This window comes from Ooceraea biroi, chromosome 3 (assembly GCF_003672135.1).
Source record: "Ooceraea biroi isolate clonal line C1 chromosome 3, Obir_v5.4, whole genome shotgun sequence".
NCBI lineage: Eukaryota > Metazoa > Arthropoda > Insecta > Hymenoptera > Formicidae > Ooceraea > Ooceraea biroi.
The window spans coordinates 2,869,728-2,896,799 of NC_039508.1; the positions used below are offsets into that span (position 1 = coordinate 2,869,728).

At 42.1% G+C, this 27,072-nt stretch overlaps 1 protein-coding gene across 2 annotated transcripts in view; it reads left to right on the forward strand.

The window, feature by feature from the left end:
* The window catches only part of LOC105281361 (carbonic anhydrase-related protein 10), a 131,717-nt gene that overhangs the window by 90,728 nt on the left and 13,917 nt on the right, over nt 1-27,072 (forward strand). For both annotated transcript variants that reach the window (XM_011342511.3, XM_011342512.3), the window contains exons 4-6: nt 5,220-5,411; nt 18,739-18,834; nt 25,779-25,845. In XM_011342511.3, the coding sequence (XP_011340813.1) occupies nt 5,220-5,411; nt 18,739-18,834; nt 25,779-25,845 (355 nt within the window). The remainder of the gene's footprint in view (nt 1-5,219; nt 5,412-18,738; nt 18,835-25,778; nt 25,846-27,072) is intronic.

Consider the following 27,072-nt stretch of genomic DNA (forward strand, 5'->3'; position numbering starts at 1 on the left):
CGGACGACGATATTGCCCGCGAAAGGATACAATAAATACGGCGCGATCGCGACAATAACTCTTTGTACCAGATGCAAGCGACCAGGTCAGGCTCGAAGGACGAAGATATTACTGCAGCGTCTCTCAGTGTTGACTCTTTTCATCGCGTTTCGTTACATGCAGCGTGAAACAGGCGTCCCTTTTTTCCCGCTTTTCATCTTTACGATGTAGATAAATGTAGAACATTTTATTATGGATAAAATTTTACTGCAAATTAATACGAAATTGCTGGGCTGATCCATCGTTTGATGGAAGAAAATTGATGAATTTAACAACCGAAACTCTTCTATTTCTCTTTGTCCTGACTTTGTTCTGTATCACTCGTTCATTTCTTCGCGAATTTATTATCGTCGTCTTGACTCACTTGCTCGTATTATCGTATCATTCACTGCAAGCAGAGCTAACTTGCTCGCCGCATCCGTGAGAGTCGCAGATACGATACTTATTCGCTTCCTGTTCCTATTTCCTGCCGTTTTCCGCAGGAAAAGAAAGAGAAGGAGAGTGAAAAGGAAAAAAGGGTGAAAGGGCAGGGAGGAGAGAAAAATGCGTGTTCCTTTGACTTTGTGGGCACAAAGTATCTTCTACGGAAATGCGCGTAAAGAGGTTTATACGCGCCACCAAGGTATCGTTTGCTCTATCGTCGTCATCGTCGTCGGCGTCATTCCCTCCTCGACCTACGGCGATCTCGCTTCCGTTGCTCCTTTCGTTCCCGCCCTTGTGTAGAGTCAATCTTTTCCAGGGGGTGCGCCAGTAACCACGTTCCCACGAGCTGCGCGCGTAGCTACCGCCGTCGGATGCATTCTGTCGTGCTTTGAAACGAACCGCGGACGGGACTCCTCATTGTTTGCCTACCCTCCAGCAAACGACTTCTCTCATCCCTCGCCTCTGCCTCCCCCTCGTCCTCCGGCACACGGAAAGCGCTAAAGAGAGTTCTCTGAAGTATCCTCTTGTTAACCACGTCGACGCCGCGTCCTCGTCCCTTTCATTGAGACAAGCGGCGTAAAACCGCCGCGAAATCACACGCGGCAATGACGACGATAAACCGGCGGTGGCGAGTCGTCGTCAGATTGTAAGAATTTTGCTTGACGCAAGACTCAAGCCGAAGGAAAAAGGAAGAGGAAACTGAATTAAAAAAAAGGATAAAGTAAAAGCAAAACGAGGAGGAAAAACGGACAAAGCAAAAACGAAAAGTACATTTTCCTCGGGATTTTTGCCCGCCGAGGATATGCTACATACGTGCAAAGCTTTCCCGCAAGAGGATGGACGGGGAAAGGGGATGAGACTCGAGTCCGACTCCGGCTTTTCTCGAGGAAACGCGTTTCGGGGGCGAAACGGACCAGGAGGGCTTCCCGACGGCGACGGAAACCGCACTGACGTCACACCTGGCCCCGCGCTATTTAAACGCGCGGTCTCGGCGGCCGGCTCGACACCCCGGCAAACCACCCCGTCTCGCCGGTACGACGAAGTCGTGTGCGAGTCCGGGTGGGAACCTCGTGAATTTATACGCCGTTTAACCCGGTTAAAACTTTGGCACTTAAATTAAACAATAGAACGAACCGCGCGCGCCGCCCGCCGGAGTCGAACGTACGTCTTCGGCTCGGCGAAGCTCGCTGCAGCCGTTTCATCTCCCTTCCTGCTGGCGTTCCCTTTATTTCCTTGTCTCCCTATCTCCCTTTCTCTCGCCCGGCCAGGCTTTCGTTCGTAGATGGCCAGTCTGCCCGCGAAAACGTCTATAGATCGTTTCACAATACGGCGCGGTGCGGTAGCAGCTGTAGATACGACAGATACCCTAATTTTGCTATAGGAACTCACGCTTCCGAGCGAAACCTAATTCGCCTCGGTCAATTTCCACCCAGTCTGTCTCCCGTCCTTGTCCCATCTGCTGCAATTCGGTAATCTGGCGAGAGAGATCAATTACACCGACTTTCGATTACGAGTATCCTTATTTCATTCGTTCAAGGAGATTTATTCACCGGAGAGCGTGAATTGAATTGTTACGGGGATATTATGAGTAGAATAGCTGACAGCGAAAAAGCTTTCTCATGGTTTCACGAAAGTAATGTGATTATATGCAAGAAGAGAATATTTCAATAAATTAACAATAATTTAACGTTTAAGACACACGAGAGCGCTAGTTTCTAGCTAGCTGGAGCGCGCTTCCAGCTGGCGCAATGAATAAATAAATGGCCATTTCCTTGACCGCGGCTCATAATTTATGACATGCTTTAATTATAAAGAAGTTAACAGGTAATCACACGTATTGTCGGACCACCCTGCACACCGACGTTACTTGCCGTAATTTTATTTCAACAAGTGATCGAGTAGATTTCGGTGGAACGGCATCGGTCTTTACGAGCTGCCTCTATCTCTGGCGCGCACTAAAGTCGCCGCTAACGGCCCGTCGATACCACAGTACGTTTCTTCGCACGAACAATCCCCCCGTGAAACCGGCTAGTTGTGCATCCCCACTGTCGAGCTCGCCATAATCGAAGCTGTAACGAGCGCGTTCTCTTACGTCGCTCCGGAATTGCCAATTCCCGGGGCGTACTTCGTGGCCGCGCGCCGTAATTGAAGCCGCACGTCTCGATAAACTCGATCGTAGCAGAGAAACGTGTAGGAAACTGTCGTGCCGCACAAATCGACGTAACCGCCGTATAAACAGAGCGGACTGTTAGTTAATTCGCCGAGGAAAGACCGCGAAGCCAGGGAGAAGCTTTTCGCTTTTCACGAGGGTGGCGGTGAACGTGAGTCGCGTGCGCGGCGATTTTACCCGCTAGCCGGGTTTAATTCGCGTTAATTACCGGACAACGTTGTGTTGTCCCGGTACCGGGGTGTTTCGGTTAATTCCAGTCTGCCTCAGTTCTCATTTTCTCAGAAACTCGGAAACTTCTATTCGTCCAGGCGTTAATCGCAGGTTCGTCACGATCAAGATATCTGTTTCGCGGCAAATTCGTGTTACAACTAAATCCGTTTTTCGCAGTCTCCAGATGCCTGCAGCGCAGTCGCGCCAGATTGCAGACTGTATGAAAAACGGATTTCCGACGTGTCCCAGCAAATCTCACGAGCGCTTCGTGACAGCCTACATCGGAAAAGCACCCACGCGCGACAATTCTCCCTCTTAACTTAAGCATCCCCGCGAAACTCGATTATTCCCAACCGACTTCTTCCAAGCCGGCGTCTCCGGCGTTAGTCGAGGAGGCGGGAGGTCGTCGGGTATTAATCGTGAAGCATCGCCGGCGCCGCAAAGTCGATGAACTTTAAGAAGATTTGGCGCCACGCGTTTCTTATATCTCGACATTCCCCTTTACGTTCCAACGTTCCCCAATGTCGTGCTCGTGAATTCTGCAGTTCCTGCGGGAACAAAACGGAGTGTGGGCCCTATGGCAGTCTCCAGAATGCGCAATGACGATTGTGTGAATCGAAGCAGACGACTTTCCTCAAGAATCAGGAAGGTATGAGAGGGAACGCGAGGGAGAAAGCAAGAGGGAGGAAATGGCGACGAGGATGATTCACCACCCGGTTGGACCCGGTCGAACTTTGAGTTTCGTCGAAAGAAGGGTGGCCTTTGTGCACGCGTTCGAGACCGCGCGGAGGAGAGTTCGAGGCTGCCGCGTTTCGCCATGAATCCTCTTCCGGTCTCCCTTCGGTCTAGAGTCGCCTCCATTGATCCAAGTTCGAGAACAGTGGTGCCAGGCGGGGAAAAAAAAGAAACTTGAGTCCACGAAAAACCCGAAGGGGTCGACGAATTATTCCCCGAGGCGATCGAAAGTGGCGGAGGATACGGCTGGGGCGGGATGAGGAATCTATCGCGAAATAATGAATTATGCGCCATTGACTCTCTTCTGCGCGTCGGAGGAAAGTCATCGCCGCCGTCGCTGCCGCCGACATCACCGTCGCCTGCTCGCGTTCATTTCTCTCTGTCATCGCGAGGAGGGCCGATGTCTTAATGAATTCGGGAGGAAACAGCGATGAGGAGTTTTCCCGAGTGAGATTAACGATCAGCGTGAGATTGTTTAAATTTAAGGGGCCGATGCGCCCCGATAGCAGATTTTTGCATTGTAACGCTCGAGATTTGCTCGCTGTAACTTTCAGTTTATCTTGTTCGGTTTATGCCACCGTGCTTATTAATTTGACGTGCTTCTCAAGTCCAATCGTCTTTCTATACAAAGCTGCCTCGGACAAAAGGCTCTCTCTCTCTTTCTCTCTCGGATAACGCTGAAAGATTATTAGAGAATATCTGTACACGCGATGGAATTTTTATTACCACTCCTCTTTAACGCGTAAGAGTAAGTACAGTTTTAAAAAGATTTGCGGAACTGAAAAGATTCTACATTAATGCAGAATGACCGTGCGAAAGAGTCTGCGCGAAAAGGAAGCGAAAAGGTTCGGGGTCGAGAGGAAAAAGAGGTCAGGGGCCAAAAATCTATTGCAAAATAATAAGTTATCTCCCGACGACTTTTGCCGACGTGTCTCCCGCGGCTGGCTTCTCCCCGAGGTTACCTCATTATTTCTAACTGATGACGCCATAATTCAGGTTCTCGGCGACGTACAAGAAAATGGACTTCCCCAGCCTCGTCTTGCACTTTGCCGAGCTCCTGCGCGACATGGCACCGTGTCTGGTTTTGCTATTCCATCCAATTAAATGCCTAATCAATTACCGCGCGGACGACGAGTTGCCGCCCTTTCTTGTAGGCATCTTTGCAACCGCGCTCTTATGCAGCTCATTACGATAAGATATGCGAAAGCCATTGTTCCGGAATCTCGTTCTAAAGCACATCGAATCAGTGTTAAAAATACCGTGCACGTTGCTACTCACAAAAACATTTTCCTACATAGCATAGATAAATCGATTCTGCAGGAATATGTGACGTTTAGCATATATATACATATAATTAATTTATTATTAGTTTATTATTAATTTATCAAATTTTGAATAAAAGTATATTAATTAGTAACGTGTCATGTTTTAAGTTTAACATTTATTGTTATCATTACAAGACGTTTTGATATAAAATAAAATTGTGAAAATAAAAGTGTTCTCTCTTTCTTTCATCATTACTCGATTAATAGGTTTATATTGCTATCTCTAAATGCATTTATGCAAATGTATTTATTTGTATTTGTTTTACTAAGTTAATACTAATTAAAAGCTAATCAGGTTTAATTAATGTTGCTTTCAGATTTCCGGTCATTTGCATAATACTGGACAGTTCCTGGTGTTTCGAGCAGACAGAGAAGCGAAGATACGAGTCAATATAACAGATGGTCCGCTTGCTTACCATTATCAGTTTGAAGAAATATATATTCACTATGGGATGGACGATGATTACGGTTCCGAGCATCGTATCAATAACTATGCTTTCCCCGCTGAGGTGAGTGGCCTGAATTAGTAACAACCAATTAACACGCGGCCAATAAAATCGTTTAATAAAACGAACGCGCGTTGAATGGAAACGCGAGTAATTGCAATTTTAAACATGCTAATTGGTTTTAATAAAAGAAATCGTACGCTCTGTGTACGAGTGTAAAAGTACGAGTGACAGTTTATCGTACTTTTAATATTTTCCGGATAACATAAAATTAGTTAAGACTTTTTTACCGTCTTTAATAATTTTAAGAATCTTTATTCGTTTAATTTTTAAATACTTTTTGCGATATTGGACGTATACGTCGGTCTCTTTTTGTTTATAAATTGTGAAGGGAGTAATAAAGGAAGAACCATTTTCGGATTACTGAAATTCGGATTACAGACCAATTCGAATGTTCATTATAAATTAATGCATGTTTCAATTATCTCGTACTGATCATAATATATTCTTTTTTCCGGAAAAAGCTACATGCACATTTGCCTCTATTATTTTGCAAGGAAGATTATGAAAGAATAATGAGAACATTGTTAAAGGCACTAAAAGAACACATATATGCATTGATTTTCATAAATAAATAATTAGATTGCTTTGAATTGTGTAGGTAATGCAAGAACTTTGTGACTATTTGCGAAACGTTGCGCATTTGGAAGTTTACAATATTATTTATTTACAATATTATTTGTACGTTATTAACTAATTATATTGTGAACGACTTTATAGTGAAATGATGCTTATAATAACAATTGCAACCCCAGGATTTTGGCGAACGCCAACCACAAACGCGGTATAGACAATCATGAAATTCTAATCGCACCATTAACCTAACAATCACTTTACAAAGCGACAAATAATTAGGATTATCATGTAATTTGCAGTCTGCCAATTAATTTTAACCGCAATACAGTCGGGAGCCGTGCCTGTGACACGCGTGCATAGTTCTCTCGTAAAATTCCGCATATTGGCGGACGTGATTTTATTCACGAATGTGCTGTACGTAAAATCATTGCCGTAAAACAGAAACGGAGGATGACCCGCGAGTGACGATATAATTAATTGAAATTAATTACGTGCCGGCGTCGTAACGAGACAAATTAAACATTCGTTAAACGGGACGTGACGGCGGCCCAATTAACTGTGACCCGCTTATTTCTCTGAAAATCAAAATCATATTATTTTTTCTTGCTAGTATGTGCAATTGAGTTTTCTTGTATCCATAAAATGATGACGCGATTCGCTATCATCAGCCTGCTAAATTACAGAAAAGGAAAATAAAACATAAAATCGTATGACTTTAGCCTGTTTCCTTATTGCTATTATTAAATACATTATACTATTTCTAAGACACTGTCATTTTTCCGAATAATCATTAAGAAAAGCGTCCCCTCATTTATTTGATATAAGAATCGGAAATGACCTACGAGTGTAATAACAAAGAAGAAAATGAAGATAAGAAGGAAATGAAAATGAAGCTGCACAATATCCTCTGAAAAGTAAATGGCAATGGGTAAAAGTTCGTAACGGAATGTTGGCGAACAGATTCCACGCAAGAAGCCAAGTCTGCTAAAAAATTAAAACTTCCGAAAGCGAGCGCGAGAGCGATTAAATTGGCGAAAATGTAATATCGATTAGTACTCTCGTAAATATAGGTCGGAGGGTATCTTTCCTATCCTTTTTTTTCTTAATGACTATAAAGAATAGATTAATGAATCCGCGCAACTAGAGGCAATTATCGGGAATCGATAATCAAGAAGTCCAAATGCGTTTGTAGGATGTCGAATCGATGACACGACTAACACGGATTTCTCATTTATTAAAATTCAATGCACGTAACAGTGTGCCAATAATAACTAACTTCCTGATCGCGAATTCTCTCAGATAGCGGTAATGAGTTACAAACAGCGGCGCTAATTCAATTTGAATGTTGCGGATATGATTAAATAGATGGACAGCTTATAATTAAATCCGTATTTAGCCGTGTCCAACGTTGCTTCTAAAAGAGCGACAGAAACTTCGTTATTCATGAACTATAATATCTATTTAATTAATTTTATATAAAAATTGTTATTTTTTTCGTGAAGACGAGATTATTTTATTCTTCTTGATGTATTGTGATTTTTGAATATGATATAAAAGGAATTAAAATTTTATCCAGCAATTTGTACAAGCATTTTCTATTCGTTGTATCTTCACGTTTTTAAAATTACATATATTAATATGACAAAAATTGACGCAATTTAGTTCACTGCATTGCACTCAACTGTTACATTTTTGTAGAGGAATAACGCATTGAGATTTTTCAAAATATTTTTGAATTTTATATGAAAAAGTTGTTTTTACTTAAAACTAAAATAAAATTTCTGATTCGTTCCAATAGCATGATATAAGATGTGTGTCACAAGGTAAATTCGGAATATCGATCTCATACGTTCGTTCTACGCGGATGTGTGCGTGCGATATCAGGCATGATACGTGAATGGAAGAGAATGTTCAATACCATCCATCCCAAGATACGAAGAATTTAGATATGCAGTTTTCAACTCGAGGGTGTATTTTTATTTCGACATGCATAGCAATCCGAGTACGTAGTTTCCGTCTTGACGCGCCTTGGGCTTAGATTTTTCAAGAAATCGCGCGTTCAAGAGAAAACTCGGTAGGGCGCGTACTGTGTGTACAATGTCGCGACGATCCTTTTTGCGCCCGCTAAAACTCGATGTACACCGTGATTTAGAGCGCTGCGCGTGGAGAAGAGTTACTGATGCACATTGCTGTTTCGCAAGACACCAGAGGAAAAGCGCCAAATGCGACCGGCCATTATATGCTCGCGTCCTCGGTGAGGAACGGGCTTTCAATGGCGCCGTGAATCAAAGCCAGTCACCTACCATCGTACGGTCTACCACCCTCATCTTATACGCCGCTTATACGCTGCTCCTCCTATATAGGAGTCCAACTATGAGAACGTATGTGAATTAATTTGGTAGCTGCAAGAAGGGCAGATCCGGTATTTCTGCGCCCGCCAAATTGATTCTGGTCTCGAGCGAAGAAGGCCACGTCATAGTTTGCTAAATGCGAAAAGCTATCAGCCGCAATCATCAGAATTGTCCAGAATTAATCTTCTCAATACTTTAATAAATGCAATTTACGACGCTTAAATTCTTCAATAAATTTTATTAATATTCTAATATTACGAGGAAGAATTTTCTCAAATTGTTGCTATGCCAAAGATAGAACGTAGACCTTTAAATATTATAGGTTGCAATAGCCATCAGGTATTCCGGTTGTATCGAATTTTGGATACGGCGAAGATAGTTAAGGAAGGTGTCAATATTAGATATATAAATAAGCGCGGTAATCGCGCGGCATATAACATTATAGTCAATAAAGAGAGCATAACGTGTTTATTGATCATTAATTCAGTACTCCCGGCGGGGAGAGCAAACACAATTACATTCGGTATCGACATGCACGGTGCATTATGCTAGGTGTAGTATAATGCTGAGTGTTCAATAGGCGCCGGTGTATTCAATGACAAAAGTTACTCGCTCAATTTAGAGAAAGAGAGGCATTCAATGGAGGCATGCCGACCCAAATATGCTGAAGCTGCAAAATTAAATGTCGAATCTCCTGCTGATCGCTCTCTCTTGCGACTGTAAGCCCGAGATTTTCGATGTAATCGCAATTTATTACGCATTATTCAGCTGGGAGCGTCGGTAAATCTTCCTGAAATTTCATTTTCTGTTTAGCCACGTTTAGTCGCAGGAATAAACATTCCTCGCCCAGAGTTTCCATCAGGCGCAGCTAAAACAGCGCGAGCTCGTGGCTACCCACCCGGATTCGTTACGCGATTTGCATTCAAATGTAACAGCGGTGTCGTTGGGGGTAGCGACGCGTTAAAAAGCCGGACGATTAATCAGCGCGGTGAAGGGTCCGCGCAAATCCGTAGCTGTAGCCAAGTGTCAAAGGAACACGAATAATTCAAGTCGACGACAACGGCGACGACGATGACGATCGACAAGCCACTGGCGGCTGCAGCGGTGGCATCTTAACCACGTAAACACACGACGGCGGAGACACCATGGCTGAATCCATGGCTGGGCGTTGGTAACGCGCATAATGAAATCTGCATTAATACGTACGCCCGGAAACCCCCGCGGGGTGACTGAGATCGGCAGGCGGTCTGCGGGCTGGGAGAAGATTGGCGGAATGTGAGGGTAGCGGGTTAGTTGGTACGGTGGTTAGCGCGTTGGTTTGGGGAGAAGGCTCGGTTTGAAAGCCGGGAGGACAAGGGGATTCCAAGAGCCACGACACTCAAGCGAGTCTGACCCATTACTGGCGTGTTTGAGGGACGAGCCGCTTTGATGCCGAAAGCCTACTCGAGGAGCGGCTGATGGAGTGCCTCGAGTGCGCGCTCCTCGAATGGGGTCCGCTGTCTCTCGTCCTCCCCTGCCCTTTCTTCGCCCTTTCCCCCTCGGGGAAACGGATGTCCACGGGAGAGCAGAATCTACCCTCTTGCCACCCGAGCAGACAGGCCCCTGTCGAGGCCGTTCGCGAATTTATGGCTGCCATGCCCGGCCAAATTGGGCAGACCGCGCGCGCTGCGTATTATTGTTCGCCATCGATCACGTGGGAAATGTCGGCGCGATTTTACTCAACGCGTCTCCGAGGGAAAAAGATAGCCGGCCTCGGGAGAATATTTACTCGGAAATGGCATACAAGGGGAATGGGAATCTGCGTAGAGAGTAGAGAATAGTCCATAGCTGTTGAACATGTCAATGGTTTCGACAAGATAACCATGTAATCATTCTGACACTATAAGCGATCTCGAAAATAAAAAAAATTGTATGTGTCGTCATTGTGGATTTTATGTTATCCAAACTTTGTAAGTGATGTAATTATTAATATTTCACTACGATGTTACGATAATTGAAAGCTTCTAGTTTCTATGAAATTATGCAGTTGTCAAAATAGCAATGGTGAAACATGTGGCGCTGTTTTGCAGATGAATGTTTTATCTTTCAGGAGGAGTATCGATATAGTTTGTACCAGTTTACACATTAGTTTCAAAAAGTCTAATACGAATGAGCGCGGTAAAAGTAAAATAGTGCATCGCAATTTTTGCAATACTGTTCTGAAATAGTTCAAGTTCTCTCATGCTTTTATCTCATTTTGAGAATTGCTGTTTGATTTTTTATATTCGTGATTCCGAAGCAGATGTAACTCTTGAAAAATTAAATCGGTCAGTTACTTTTGGTATCGAAACCGAAACAGAACGGCGCAAGTGCAAATGCAATAGGATGCTAACGGTCCTTTTGATAGCAACGACGTTCTGACAGCCGGTATACCCACTAATGGTCAAACAACGTGGCACGGGATTCGAGTGCTATGATTATGCTACCGGAGCGTACACAAATTGACAGGCATAATTGGTTTAATTTCTGCATGGCGTCCATGCCTGTGGAACGCGGCCGTACAGAATTGTCTGGAAGGACGCTAATGCCTTAAAGCCACCCGTCACTATTGGCACACTTCATCGCGCAAATGGAACGTGTAAAGATAACAAGATAATATCATACATTATATGCCACCTTGTTCTCAGTATAAATAAATAAATAAATAATAAAATGTGTAAAGACAACAAGATAATATCATGCATATGATACCTTGTTCTCAATATTAATAAATAATTAATTATTGCAGTCGATGTGCTGCAATAATAAATGCAATTTAAACGCTCCGTGAAATATGAAATTGCGCGCGAATGAATTTTTCGCACGGCTGTAAGATGACCAATAAAGCGAGAGTTAATAATTACCTTCGTGTAATTGCACGTATCGCACATATTTATATATTATCATATTTTTATTATTCATATCAGATTTTATAAATTGACGCTCACACACACGCAATGTACGTTTTAATCTTTCAGCCTCAGCGTGAAGTTTACAGAACTCTTTTCCGGAGAATTTCCCTGCGGGACACGAACGCATGCTAAACGTATGGGGGGAATAAAGGGAAATCCGAAATGGTAGCGCGTATATTCGCTTAATTATTCTGTGCAGAGCTTTAACCAGTCGAGAGGCCCTAGCGCGCGTTTCCGTAATTGTAGTGGTCGTTTATAGTTGAACGACCCTCGTCGCGTCGCGATTGTGTATTGTCACGAGCGCCTCTCTTACTTCCGGTTTGTGTTAAAGGGTCACCTGGGCTCGAGGGTGTAGAACCCCTCTTCTCTCTCGGCTCTTTTCTCACTCATAAAACTCTCGGCGGTCAAGCCGCTGCTGCCACTCGGCGTTCCTACTTAAACACTATTAAAATTTTAATAACGGCCCAGTGTTACATATTAAGAGCGAATACTTCGCGCAAAGAAAACTAAACATCGATCCACTTTAATTGGATCACCGGATGATGTAACGCGTTGCGAACGCGTCTCCCCGGACCTTATTATTAATTAATTCTGTGCTTATAGTACATTGTTACGCACGCAAATGACGCCATATCACATTTTCGCGCTTCCTCCTCTCTCCCCTCAGAACACACCTATGCTCGCGCGCGCGGTTTCATTCAGGTCTTATTTAATAAAATTATTCCGGCCACGCGCGCGGCGAAGGATAATTGATTTAATTGAAACGAAAACCGCCGATAAGCGGTGAGGACTGCCGGCTGTTGTCATAAGTGCTATTCATACGTTATTTGAATCTGCGGGAAATTGAAATATCGAGGGGACGGTCCCGTGTCAACGATAAATGCAGTGATCAAAAGCCCTGGACAAACACAGATAAACGATACAATCTCGCGTCGCGCAAGGAGCGCTTTTTATCCCGCGGTTCCGCCGAGTTAGCCTTATTAACGATGCTAAAACGTAATTAGCAATAATTTGAAAGTATAATCCGCGCGTTCAATTAACGCTGACGCGATATAACGAGCGTATCCGAGCGGGAGAACGTAACGCTTGGACGGCGTAATGGAGTGCACTTGGCGGTTTTTCAAGCAAAATGACGCAAGACGCATCTACATATGAATAGTAGGTACTCTCAGACGTTCCGTGTATACGTATATAGATGCATCTACATATTAATGCGTGCGCGGGCGCGCACACGCGTATCCCGGTGTGTATTGTCAGGTCGTTGTGTGCCCGTATAGACATTCGTGTCTGTGCAGCCGGCACTCGTGGGTTAATATAGAGCTGCCTGGGATGGGAAGGGTCGTGGGAGGCAAGGGAGTAGGAGGATGCGCAGCATTACAGCTGTATATCTATCATCGTAGAATAGCGCATTGTGCCAGAAATCGTGATGGCATGCCCATAGGCCGCAAGAACGCCATAAGCGCACCCTCTAATGCGTGAATTATCCTTGATGCACGTCCTTGAGAATCCGAGGAAAAAGAAGAGAACGTGAGTAACGCGATGCAACGTGAGATTGCGTCGGTAGGGGTAATTTTGCCCCCGGTAATAAAAACGGATCATTAAGCGCGTCAGCTTGGGGAAGCTGATAAAAGATAAGAAATTTAGAATCGAGGTTTATGTAATTTCTTCGTCAATCATATCGGCTTTTTAATCTGATCCTGCGTTGACTTCAGACACGAATGAAAGCATCGTGCATCCATTGTGCATCCATCGATCGGCAGAGATTCATGAACGTTTGGAAATCGTTAAGGATTACTTTTTTGTATTCTTTGAATCTGAAATCCTGCAGCGATAAATATATTGGATGTACCAAAAGCGGAAGCTCTGGATGGGGTAGAAAATTGAAATACAAATTAAGTGTCGGCCCGCCAATACGCACAAAGCATGAATTTTCATCGACGCTTTAATCCGGTCCGTCAAGTTGCGGTCGTTTCACTCACGATGCGTGATGTCCCATCCATTTCCTGCCGATCCGTTTATCTTCGGCATTTAAACGTTAACGAGAAATCAAATTTTGTGAAAGCGCGTAACCGGCCGAATAAAGTTGAATTTTAGTGAGGCGTAAAGCGCATTTCGATATTCGCAATATCGCTGTGTTGTTTTGTTGGCACTGTGCTATATTGCACTTATGATCAATTATGATGTTGATTATAACGCGACGGATTCTCTTTAAGTCTATTATGAAAGTTTATTAAATCTAATACACAGCGGAGATTTTAATTTAGCCGTTTTATTGGCTACGGTTTATTTGCTTACGGCTAATCGTTTATTACTTGCAGTCTGTTATATATACTGCAGAATTAAATTACAAATAATTTGATAGCTGAAGTTTCTCATAATTAATAAACTGCAGGATTGATTCGAAAAATGAATTCACAATCAGTATTCTATTTTCAAGCATTCGGCTCCGTTCTTTTTCGCATTGTTCTTCGATTCTCTGGTTACAAAATGTGCTTGCCGCATTTAATATCCGATATTAAATAATTATCGGTTCTCGCGTCTTCTTCGAAGCTTGAAATTGATATTGGGGAAAAAGAAAAACCGATTCACAATTTGATAAAGGTACTTCACGCTGTTCCGCGAGCACTTTGTACGAGCAACCCCGCATATCCCGAGGTGTCGATTTTTCAGTTTGGTCTACCCATCCCCGCGATTGCGCTCACTGATTTCACACTTGGTGCGCCCAACGAATGAACCGCGCGTATCGAATATTCATATTCGGCCGTGATATGCAGAGCGTCATCACCTGTACCCAAAGTAGAGGCGCAACGTATGAAGAATATGTGCGATGCTATGAATACGAGAGTGCATTATTACCTGGTTGAGAACAGGCCTCGATTTTAATGAAATGTCTTTTATTTTATCGTGTGGATTAACAAAGCCTTACACGGTATTCGCCACAGCAAAAGCTTTTTTGGAGATAATGTGGATATACACAGAAAAATGATAATCTCTGAATAAAAGTTTATATTCTTTTGTGCTTGCTGTTTGTAAGGGTGGAGGATATTGTAGACTGTAATCAGATTCCGACGAAGTTTGCATATGGGACAGTTTCGTGTGTCTAGCAGGGCAGCTTGTATCGCAAGATAGCCTTGCCAGGTCTAGGCCAATGGGTTAACTGGTGTTGTCATATTAGTTGCTATTGCTGCTCAGAATTAACATCTTATTGGTGTATAATTACATAAAATCAATGTAATATAATAATTTAAATATAATTATACTTTTTGAAATCGAATTTCTAACTTTCCAGAAGAGATTCGTTTGAGCATATGTTTCCATTTGAGATTATATTATGATTATATTATGAATTTGTAACATTTTACAGTTTCCTCTTGTACACAAATAATGCAATTATAATGCAACATATAACAATGCGTAAAATAATGCATGAAGCGCAGTAACGTATAAAATAAATATAATAAACTTAAAATTCAACAGATTCACATTTCATGATAAAATACATAGTATTTAACAAATTATGAAAAGTCACACAGATAATGTTTTTTGAAAATATATAAATAAATATATGTATAAAATATATATGAGCTTGAGCTTACAATATAAATCCGATACATGAAGTGTCAATACTTTCGTTTTTCCGATAAAGCCCCTTGTCATCGATTAGCCGCAGACGTGAATTAAAAATAATTTTCACCGAGATCCTCACCGCTTAAAGAGAGGATAATGCGTTTACCGAATGCGTGGGTGTGTTTGCGGGCTCGTCGCAGTCTTCGCAGGGTGATTATGCTCTAGTGGCGGGCGAAGTGGCGGCTAAAGCACGAGGAGGCAGTCGTGGAAGAGGCACCGCGGCCCGGATGAGAGCAGAGTGCAGAAGATACGAGGAGATACGAGGAGATCGGGTGGTACACGTGAAGTGAAGGTTCTTAGCGGAAAGAGGGCCAGCTCGGCACTTCGCGGGTTACCCGCGGTGAATTCCGAATTTTCGGGGCGTAGCAAATTTCAGAAAGCTCATATACCGTCGCCTTGACTCGGTCGTCAAGTAGGATCTTGCTCGCCCGTGACAACGAATTTTGGGATCACCGCGCAGCTAAGAGCCGCGGAATTTTACCCAGGCTCGAGAAAATGGAAGGTCGAGGAGAAGGAGGAGGAGGACAGCACACGACCTTCCCCTCTGAACGGAAGCTTGTGCGCGAAAGCCACAGGAAGTACACGTGTCGGTCGCGGTACTCTTATTCGGTGGCCGAGTTACTCTTTCACACAAATTATTGCATTTTATGGGAAGCGTACTTTGAACGCAGGAATAGGAAATTTGGGACGTTATGAAGCTCTTTGTTGGCGCGAGGCTATTTGACTTGTGTTTACGCTCGACAAAATCGTGTTTTGTATATTTTACGTAACTTGCATAAATCATCTTATTTATTAAAAGAAGAGTGACGGGTTTAAAACGTGAGACATTTTTGCTATATAATCTCATTGCTTTATTATGCTTGCGAAGAAGTTTGCTGCGTTTGCGAATCTGTATCAGTAACGTTATAACGAGCGCGCCGAAAGCTGATTTGTCGACGGAGCGCTTTGTAACGACAACGTATTTTCCTCTTCAGCTGTATATTGACCGATTATGTGAGATAATGCAAATAAAAACACTCAAGGGAAAATTCCATTTATCGAAATTATGCAACTGTCACATACAAGTCTTGTTCATACTCGTGAAACTTTAAATTCATTATCTGATGTTGACAATGCAAGTATAGATAGTGAAAATATCTGCATAATTTGTAACTGGTTTATCAAAAAAAAACCCGCAAGCAATGAAATTGTACTGAAATAATAATGCGAGAAAGAGAGATAGTCACTTGAAACATATTACAATTTGTTGGTCAAAGTTGCTGTTAAATGCGCACGTGTACTCGATTCTCCTTAAAGTCAGTCGTAGATAGTCTTGAAATATATTCATGCATTAAATTTCATGAAGTTTGAATGAATGCTCTCTGAACTCTCCGTGGACGCCGTTGTTTTCGTACCTAACTTCGTCTTCTGTTTACTCGCGATAAATATTGAAACTTTCAGTTTACATGTAAGAACCGTCAATCAAACGTCGAAATAAGTCGCGTTTGCGCTGATTCGCATAATTTCTTCTCCCGTAAACTTCTTAAGAAGTTCCAGCAAGCCTCGCCTTCCAGTTGCATTATCGTGCTTTCTTTCCGCGATAAAACCTCGAATTCAGTAACAGACGTGTCGCGAATCATAAGTACAAAGTTGTGTCAAAGTGGCGAGTACACTTTTAATGATGATAATTAGCGAATTTTATTGTGCTGTTATTTTATTGCATGATTACGTATGAAAACATTTGTGTTTGACACATTTGACATAATGTTATTACGCATTTATAAATATTCGTCTACAAATAAATTAAACACTCGTTGTTCTTAATTATTCGCATCATGCTGAAGCGAATACCGACGTAACATTTGAATCTGTTTTCAGTCAACCCGCTTTAATACATTTAAATATCTCAAATGCACAAAACGGGCACATATAATATTATTCGTAATTTTATTCTCGAAATGCCGATATCGATAAGTCATTCCTCGCGGCTTTGCGATTGAAATAGAATCGCGTTCACGGGAGACAAGATTTTTCGACACTCTACGTGACGGCGGAAGATTCCTTTTTCTTCGAGCGGAACGTCACTAGGAGAAAAATATCCTGCTAAAAGGCAGAAAAGATGAGGGGGACGCCGGGTGGAGGAGGATAGGGAGGGGAAGAAATTTCAGGAAAATGAGAAGAGAGAATCTTTCCTATTCCTAGTAGTACGAGTCGTACTTTGATCAGACGCAGTGGATTTACACTCACTCCCGGCAATCCTCCCGGCTCCTTCCACCCTCGCATCGCGCTCTCTTCTCCCCTCCCGCGTGTTTCGTTCTCTGTCACCCTGTGTCTCTCTCTCTCTCTTCTTATTCTTGCCTCCGTCGTGTTGCTACAGCAGCAACAGCAACAGCGGCAGCATACCCGTCGTCTTTGAGGAAGAACTCGTCGCGTCACGGGCATTTCAGATACCCTTAGGCGCAACCGGAAGTGCCGTGGCAATGCCATTACCTGCAGAAAGAAACAGGTATACGGATGCGGCGTGGGAGGACAAGACGGGGGAAACAAAAGAGGCGATGCGAGGTGAGAGAGGGACGGGAGGGAGCGCTGCAAAGAGAAGCGATCGCGGCGAAATCCTTTTCTGCGCTGAGCAGACACGTACACGTCGCCGGTGTCTTTTCCGCGCCTTATCCAACGCACGGAACTTATAGCAGGTGACATTCGTGGGAAATGAGACACAAAACGAGATGTATGTCCCAAAAACAAGATACGTTTCACGAGTGACTTGGTTTCCGTCTCCTCTATAAACTGAACACGCGTGCGCGCGTGCGATTTCCTACGGTGCTTGCCGACGATAGATCTGTTTTGCGACTCAACATGTATGCACGTCGCAGTTTAAAACGAATATATTATATGCTTATACTATTTAATTTTACTAATATAACTAAGGCAGAGTGGAGCATCAGATGTTACAACTCATATTTGATCTATTTTTTCGCATATAAAGTGCACGAAAATACATCAGAGGCAAAATATGTCTTAAAATATGATCAAATGTCAAAGAATGTATTGAAAGAGAAAATCTTATTCTCGAAAAAAGGATTCTCTCTCTCTCTCTCTCTCTCTCTCTCTCAATATTTTTAAGAAAAGAATGTATAATTTAGGATTCTAAAATAAGAGAGCGCACAAAACTGTCAAAGGAAAGTGTATCCATACATGATATGCGCTTAAGAATTTTAATGCTTTTGAAGGTATACGAGCTTTATATACTCGCATAAGAATATAATTTAATAGGTTCGATAAATATTTCTGTGAGAGTTTTATTTAGAATGTAAAAGATGAAAACATTTATTATTATTTTATGGAATCTTATATATTAACTTCCATGAGTTTTATTAGTATTGTGTTAAATAAACTTTTGTAAGAGAACTGAGACATTTTAATCAAACGAAAACTTGATTTTAATTTTATATATTTTTTCAAAATTTTGAGATTAGAGTACTTTATCTGAAAACAGTATTTTATATCTGAAAGTTAACACATATTTCATTAAGTAAATTTTTATTTCGCACAATATACTCGCAAATTTAATACAAGTTTACTTAATATTAATATTTAATACAGCGTATGTACAATAATAATAGAAGGAGAGATTATTGTGGCGAATCGATCTCAAGAGAAGATAGAAGCAAGGGGTAACAAGGGGAACAATGTGGTACGACGCTTTCACGCACGAAATGTTCTGTGAATCCAAATTCCAAACTCGCGGGAATTTGTTTGTGCGAGGACGAAATTTGCCGACATGATCGCGTTGCAGCAAATACAGTTACGCTCGTGACACAACTCCACTGTGAGATACAATAATTTCTTTGTGCTTGTCTGTTGCAGATACAAGTTTATGGCTTTAACGCCGAACTGTATCATAACATGAGCGAGGCGCAGCACAAAAGTCAAGGGCTGGTGGCAATTTCGTTAATGGTGCAGGTAAGCGAATTTTTCATCGCGTATACTCGACCAAAGTTTCGTTCATTTTTCAAATCACTTTTCAGTCCGCCAAAGTTTCCGCAACACGCAACGTAACTTCCATGTTGTAAGTTGCAGTGATTATACACCATCAATAAAGTAGAAATTAAATCGCGCAGTCCTTAGATTTGACATATAATCAATTTTACGTAACGATGTAAAGGAGATGCTAAGAAACGTTTGCAAATTCGTTTACAGGATCTGTCCGGTAACTTTACATTTAATCGCATGAACGAACCGCATAAATTGATAATTATGTTGGCAGTTAACACCTTCCCATCCCTCGACTCTTGTCAAGCCATCGTGTTATGGCGAAGCCACGTTCCTAACTAAGCGCATATCGCGATACTAACTTTCGACTTCGAGCCGCACTTGGCTTCCCCTTACAAATGCATTCGGCGTACCAGAGATTAGGGTAGTTAGCGCGTGACAGATGCTAGCCAGCTACGTTAATAATACTTGTTTTGAGACAGATACATGACGCGAGCGCCAACGTTCCTACAGGTTCATTAATTTCATCAATTCTTTCGCAAGAATTCTTGTTTGAGTCATCGAATCAGTTATGTGCTCAGAAAAGTATTTTAGTTGTTCGAACGATCGAACATATTCTATAATATATTCGCGTCTAAAAAGGATAACACATTAAAAAAGACAGCGGATTTCAGAAAATGGAAGAGATAATTATCGAGAAACTTGCATGTAAATATTTTACACATAAAATATTTTACACCTCAAAGTACGTGTGTATATACATTCAATGTTTGTGTACAACACGAGACGGTAAAGTTTGCCAAACGAGCATTAATTATACCTATGCAAGAGCGAGCCGTTATTTTTTCAAACAACAAGCCCTGGCAGCTTGGTAGCCTCTCTCTAGCATTTCCAACCAACAATATCATTACAATGGCATAATTATTTCGGTCGGAGGCTGCGAGCAAACGCGGTAACTTTCTCGAAGAAGCGTGGCGCTTAACACGAAAATAAATTCCAAAGTTTTGAGAGAGACCTCCCTGGCTCTCAGCTAAACCTGTATTATGAACCCCCTATACCTCCTTCGTTCTCCTTCTTTAGTTTACGTTGTTCTAACCGGATCCCTGGAGATTATATCCGCTAATCGGCCGCAAACATGCCATACAGTATGCATATTTAAAAAACTATAGTTTTCTAAATTCTTGTTAGCCTTAAGTGTCTGTTGTATAATAACATTAATAGTAATATTAATAAATTTTATTTAAATATTTCTTGCAGGCTCGAGTTTTTAGTAAAATGCAACATATATACAGAGGCACCTAAAACAGGCCACCTGAATATCTCGGCTGTTATTGGTGATAAAAAACAATGTGTCAGACCAAACTTGCATGGTTTCGAGGGACACATAATTTGTTCTAAATAGTTTTTTATTAGGTGGACGCGTAGAGGTCATATGAAGGTCAACTTCGTTTTTTTAAATGGTATATGTTTTTTTTACGTACCATCTAGTAGAGCGTTTGAAGATGCGCACATTGATCTACGGGTCAAAATCATTCAAGGTCACTGAAGGCCAACTGCAAGGGAAAATAATTTACTTTATATTGCCTAGAGTTCTCTGCTATTGAAAATACTGTAAACTCAGAAATGAAAAAGTTCTAACCCTTAGAAATTTTTTCTTTTTCCGCGAAGTTCTGAGTTGTGGTTATCATTATTTTTTATATTGCCTAGAGTTCTCTGCTATTGAAAATATTCAGGTGGCCTGTTTTAGGTGCCTCACCCTGTATAATAATGCATTTTTTATCTTATGTGTCATATATTAGTAACGGTAAAATATTTAATAAAATAATGGACGATGCAAATGTTCTTGATCTACTATTATTTTCGGATTGCATTTGCATTGTCGTATAATGTTTCCTTATAATATCATGTTACATTCATGTAGCAGCGTACACTGAACATTTTATAATCAATGAAATATTTGCTATTATGCATATATATATATATATATATATATATATATATATGTATGTATGTATGTATCTTTTTTGTTACAATGATATCAGATATATGCGAGACGTATGTATTTCATGGAGACTAAATCAGATTGTCAATGCGATGAAAGCGACGCGATTTTAATATAATGCGGAAAACAATGAAATTCGCTTCCCGGCTGGATTTCTCCCTTCGAGTAACGAAATTATTATCGTGGCGCAATTATCTTTTACTTCAACGCTCGCGTACAACCGTTCTCAACAACTTCTTTCAGATCTGTGAACCAGATTTGCGAGTCTCGATGGAGATATTATTATTATTTACTTCCTCTTTCTGATTCCTCCGTTTTTCTCATCCCATTAGATGCGTCTGCTGTTATTATAAATTGTGCAGCATAATTAACGCATAATATATTTTCACGTTAATTTGATAAAAGAATTTCTTTTTTTCGCGGTAACACTGTCACGAGGATGGACGAGGAAAGTATAGCAGATCTTCCTGGATTAATTTATATATGTAAAATTAGAAAGTTAAACATAATTTGATTCGTAAAGCAGAGAAGTCTTGCAAAAGTAAAACTTCTTCGAGGATCAAGGACGAAGAGGTATCTAATAATGAACTTTTACGAAATTTCATCTCCACAAGTTTTAAAATTATATGCAGAATTATGTCTTTATTAAAAATATATACGTATGTACATACGTTCATACATATATACACGTGTATATTTTTCGTACTTGGTAAAAGCCATTAGTGCGCTAGCGAGTTTTCAGCCGTGTTATTCGAAGAAAGACGGAAAAGCGGTGGTGTGTGGGAACGAGAGGCGAGTTCATTCTCGTATTTTTCGCTGGCGGAAAGCAGAATATTTTTCGCATATCATAACCTGAAATGAAAAAGATTATCGTCACGTAATGCATTCTCCACCTCCTCTCTCAGCCTGTTTCTCTTTCCAAATCTTCGAGAAGACCAAGGAGGCTGGGGCGCGCAATTAAAACATGCAATAGTTACTACTGAGATCTGACTGTATTTACTTCCGGAATAACTTTTGAAACTCTCAGCGTGGCGACTTCTGTCTCCCGCGCCACTCACTTACATTCTCTTTCAGCGAGCGCCCTTTCCCGTTCGTTTTCCGCCCTCTTTAGCAACTCAGCCTTCGAAACCGCAGCTGCATGGCGGTGAGACGAGAATGATGACACAGAAGAGGGACGAAAGGAGAAAGAGAGAGAGGGCTTATATGCGTTGCAACAACTATGGAACGTAATGACGCACTTTGACCCAGCTTGCAAGGGTCGACAAACGACAGCAACTTCTGAATATTTTTAAGGGGTTGTTTATGAGCATTCTAAGGCGACGGCGATGGCCGTAAGATGATGAAAAAGGGGTTCGTCGACGCGATAATACCGAATATAACGACGTCTTTTTTTTGCTGAAATTTACAGCAGTGCCGCTTGTTTGCCAGCTCGCCTGTCGATTAATGCGAGAGATAAGTGCATTATAAATGATATGCATTATTCAATTTCGAAGACGCACGCGAGCGCAAAGAAATCTTTAATCGTAACGAACCGGAATTAATCTCCCCCTTAATGATAAAACCACGAAGAGCGCAGAGACTAGATTCGCTTGAAACGATAACACTTAATCGACGTAATTTTATCACGTCCATAATATTGCGGTATAAATAATTTTACATTATGCGTTACAGAACGGGGAAAGCCGCGCTTTACGCGTGACGAATGGCAGGGAGAGAGCCGTGAATGCGATATAAATTAAAGTCTGCATAAATAGGGACACATTTCGGCCGCAAGTAATTTTCGCTGTGGAATCATAAATTTCAATGAGCCGGCCGAAGTAACTTGGACGAATACGCGGTCGCGCGTCCGAAAGGTCGGCGTTTTGAATAATCCCAAAGCGGATAAACGCGCCGCGGCATCATCCTTCCTGGAAACCTTTAACAGGTGCTCGATCTCCCGACGAATAGATCGTAAAGGCGTGTCTGGAGGCAACGGGGTTGACGACTGTAATTCAAACGGATTATACCCTGGGGTGTCTGAAGGATGAGATCCAAATGAGTCGGTACCCCATGATACCCCGTCGCTGCCTCTGCGATCTCGGATCTAAAATGAACTTTACCGACGTTTTAACGCGGAATGCTGAAAACTTTTGCGCCAGGTAGACTCGCGGCGCGTTCAGTATGATAAGTTGATTGATAAGGCAGCGGTACATTTCGTTCGCAAATGCAATTTAAACGAATGTTTTATTACGTGGTCGATGCGGCGTAATGAAACGGGCAATGATTGTCGCAAATCATGGTAATTTACGCGATCATGCGACAGTTGGCATAATGGCGCGCCACTTACAATTAGTTCTGGCCTTGCAGCGGTCGCGCGGTGTACAAATGGCGCGTGCCACTGCGGTAAAAGCTTCACGGACTGCTTGCAAAGGTCAGTCCAGAAACTTAGCGACTGCTCGCCAGTGACTAAATCGTATCGAAGGTTCTTTGAAAACAGACGCGCGATCTGCGACCTAAAACTCGACATTGGCGAAGAAATTCCGGAGCCTCCACGAGCAACGTCGCGAAAAGTTTATTTGTGACACGCGATTCCAAGGACTTTATTTCACGAATTTATCCGTAGCTCCTTGGAAGCTAAATTACATTTAGACGTCAAAAATCCGTTATAAATCTGATAAGAAAGCTGCGTGAAAAATAAATCGTTTCCTCGCTTCTTGAAAGATTGATCGATTATGATTGATTAATTGTGACTAAGATATTCTTCTCCATAGCGAGGAAATATCCTTTATCAAGCTACAGCCAAGTGATTAGCAAGGCTGTTCGTTTATTTACCGCGTGGAAATTACTAATCCGTAATTACGTCACGCGTCAATTTAATCGTCAGTCAGCAGTCCCGATCTAGCAAAAGACGGGATTTCCGCGTGATCAAACGTAAAGAGAAATTCAGTCAACATGAAGGATTCTCTATCGTCATCAAAGAGAGAGAGAGAGAGAGACAAAAAGAGAAAGTCATGCTTAATTTCCTGCGCCCATCGGATGAACCGCATAATATATGACGCGGAGTCGAGCACTGATTGTCCCCTGCACCGGTTTGGTGCAATATCCTTTATGTACTATAGCACGTCCGAGAGAAGAGAAAGCAGAAGGACGGTTTCTCATGCGATCGATACGATCTCAGGATGAGGCGTCGTCGAGGCTTGTTTATTGCCCGACTGGCGCGGAAATTGCGAAGGTACAATTACAAATTAGTGTGCACTTGATTTGCCAAACAAGTAGCAACATGCTGACAGCGTAAGCCGCAACTGCAGACTGGATTTAACTAGACGGACTTTGGCCGAACGGTGTTGGGATTTAACGCAATCAGTTGATTTCCCGCAGCGTGAACACCGTGAACGCCGAAAACGATATAAATGAAAAGCGAATGCGTATATAAGTGGAAAACCGTGTCCAACATCGAAACAAAAAATTAAACTGATAGACACATACGTTACATTTCAAAAAGTTTCGATACATGAAGTTACGCTCTTACATCATCCGACAAAAAGTTGTTAGATTTGCATTTTCAATTTGTAACGTTTTCGAATACTGAAAACATCATTGTAGGCAGAGAGTATTATAAATCCCAGATCTCATGCAACGATAAAAAAAAGATATCCTTTCGCTAAAATGAATATCAAGGAGCTGCGATTACCGCGAATCTCCCCGGCTAAATTTACCCTTGAGCGACGAGATTAAGAACGCTTAAGGACGGCCGTCATTGGAATTAATTCACTTAGCGCATAATTAAGATTAGGGTCTCTTTATTACAACAAATTTAAACGCGAAGATTAAACCGTCGGGGCGTCCGCGATACTTGGCTGTCTCGCGATTTTGAACCTCGATTACGTCCCGTGTATAATCCTCAAGTATTAAGAACAGAAATAAAACAGTCGCTACCTCTTTACAGCAGCTGCTACGTCCAGGTAATTTCAGAAGTGTCATACGTTTAGTCGATAATCGTGCTCGTAAAACGCAATGAGATCCATAAATGCCAGATGAGATGTAGAGTCTGGTATCGAACCTTGACATCTCCCCTTGAAACTCCTTAAGCCACGGCATTCGTGACATTTTAATATTTCAGTGGCAGCACAATTATCGCAAAGTACGTCTCGTCACTAAACGAGAGAAAACGAGGAGGCGTCGGTGTCGTAATAAAAACATCGTATAATGCATTTAATGTATTTCTCGTACTTTATACCGTACTCTGAATCGACTTCGCGAAACAGCCGCGTTGTTTCTCTGTTATGTGATTCGCATTTATGGTGTAAGCCTCGTATAAAATGTTCTTTCACGCGGCACTAAACATCGGCAGTTCTAATTAACGAGGATCCATAAAACCGATAGGTCCTGGGAGGATATCCATTGGGTATCCATATCTCACACTTTTCTCCATTCGATCATACCTCACTTCTCTCTCGTTTTATCCATTTTTTTAGCCTCTTGTTTACCCTTATTTACGGAACGGAGCGACGTCGCGGTGCTAGCGATAATAATTTCCCCATGCCACGAGGTGGGAAACGGCGGAACTTTTGATCGACGGCGGACCCACGGCTGGATCAACTTTTATTATTTATCGTTACTTTAAAGTCCGCGGTCGGTTTAGTTGGGTTTTACGGTTACCTTTAATGGCGCCCAGTGTAGAACTTTCGAAACGACTCTCTCTCTCTCTCTTTCTCTGCCTTCACCTCTTTATGCGGTGCACTTAGCAGCGCCCGAACAACCCCTTTTCATGGGAAATCGATGGAAAACGTATCAGGGCGGAGAGAATGGCGCGGCGAAGGGATAGGGATAGATGAAGGACACGTCGCTGGTCGCCGGCATGTCGGTGTATGTGCAGTATAAGGTGTCACTGTCGTTTAGCCGGATACACAAAGAAAGCTGTTTTCTGTTTCAGCTCGGCGAGACGTTACATCCTGAGCTGCAGATCATCACCAGTGTGTTCAGCAAGGTCATACATCGGGGTGAGTATTACGTCGACGGTATCGTGAAGGGAAGCGTAAAATGTTCCCCCATCGTCCCTTTCCTAAATCAAGCTGGAAATTCCGTCATTCTTGGCGCTCCATCGCGTAATATCGTGCTCGGTTATATCTCGCTCAACGAGGTGATAACTTTTTTCAACCTGGCAATAGTAAAACGGTATTCCGGAGCTCCCGCGACAGCATTACTTGCCTGCCTTTTGGTGTCCATTTGGCTACGATGTCTGCATTACGTTACGAGATACAGTACAGATACAGTAAGCGATTTTAGATTTTATTGTCGTGAATTGCATCCATATAGATAAAACATTACAATTTCGTAATTAATTCGACAAAATTTACACAATTAAATCGTGTGTATTTATTGAATAATATCTTTTGTTAAACAGATGGAAAGAAACGTAAACTATAATGCAACAAAAATAGAAACGACGTGAAATTTGGGATGTCTCGTATGTTCCGCTGACTTGAATAAGAGCCGCGCAAAAAGATTTCAGTGCGTTCGCGCTTTCGCGAAATCACATCGTCATTTTCACCCCTTTGACGGCACTGAATGCAGCTGACACGTCATTGACAAATCAAGCAACATGTAATAATTATCTATTCTTAATCGCTCTCCTGTTGATGCTTTTTACGGCGACAGACGATGCGACGTAACGACAGACGACTACTACTAATTACATCGCATTGTGCCACCGGAACGTAAATTCTGAACAAGCTTCGAATGCAACGAGGCTCGATGCTAATTTCTTACAATAGCGGCTAAATGCATCATTGAAATCGTCTCGATTCGCTCTTTACGTTGACGGTGCCTGATACGCGATGTCACTTAAAAGAAGCAATTTGGAAAAATAATGAGATCCGACTGTCTCGCGGTACTTTACATGAAGAAGCAGAAAACATTTTACAGGAACAGATTTATGTAACAATTCGCTCTTAATTCTATCGTGTTTCCTAAAAAGAGTTTCTACATATATCTATTTTTTCTAACATATAATCGGAAACATTCGATGCATAATCAAGGGGATGAGCATCCATGAAAGGGCCAAAAACACCCAGCCGCGCAAAGGGGTCAAATGCAAAGGGTTAAAGGTGGCCGGCACCGGGCATTAACCGAAATCCTCGGCTCGTCCGTCGCGGCAGAAAGTCCTGAAAGGCGGAGAGGCTGCAATTAGTGAGTTACCTCAAAAGACCGGATCCGTGGCTGCAAAG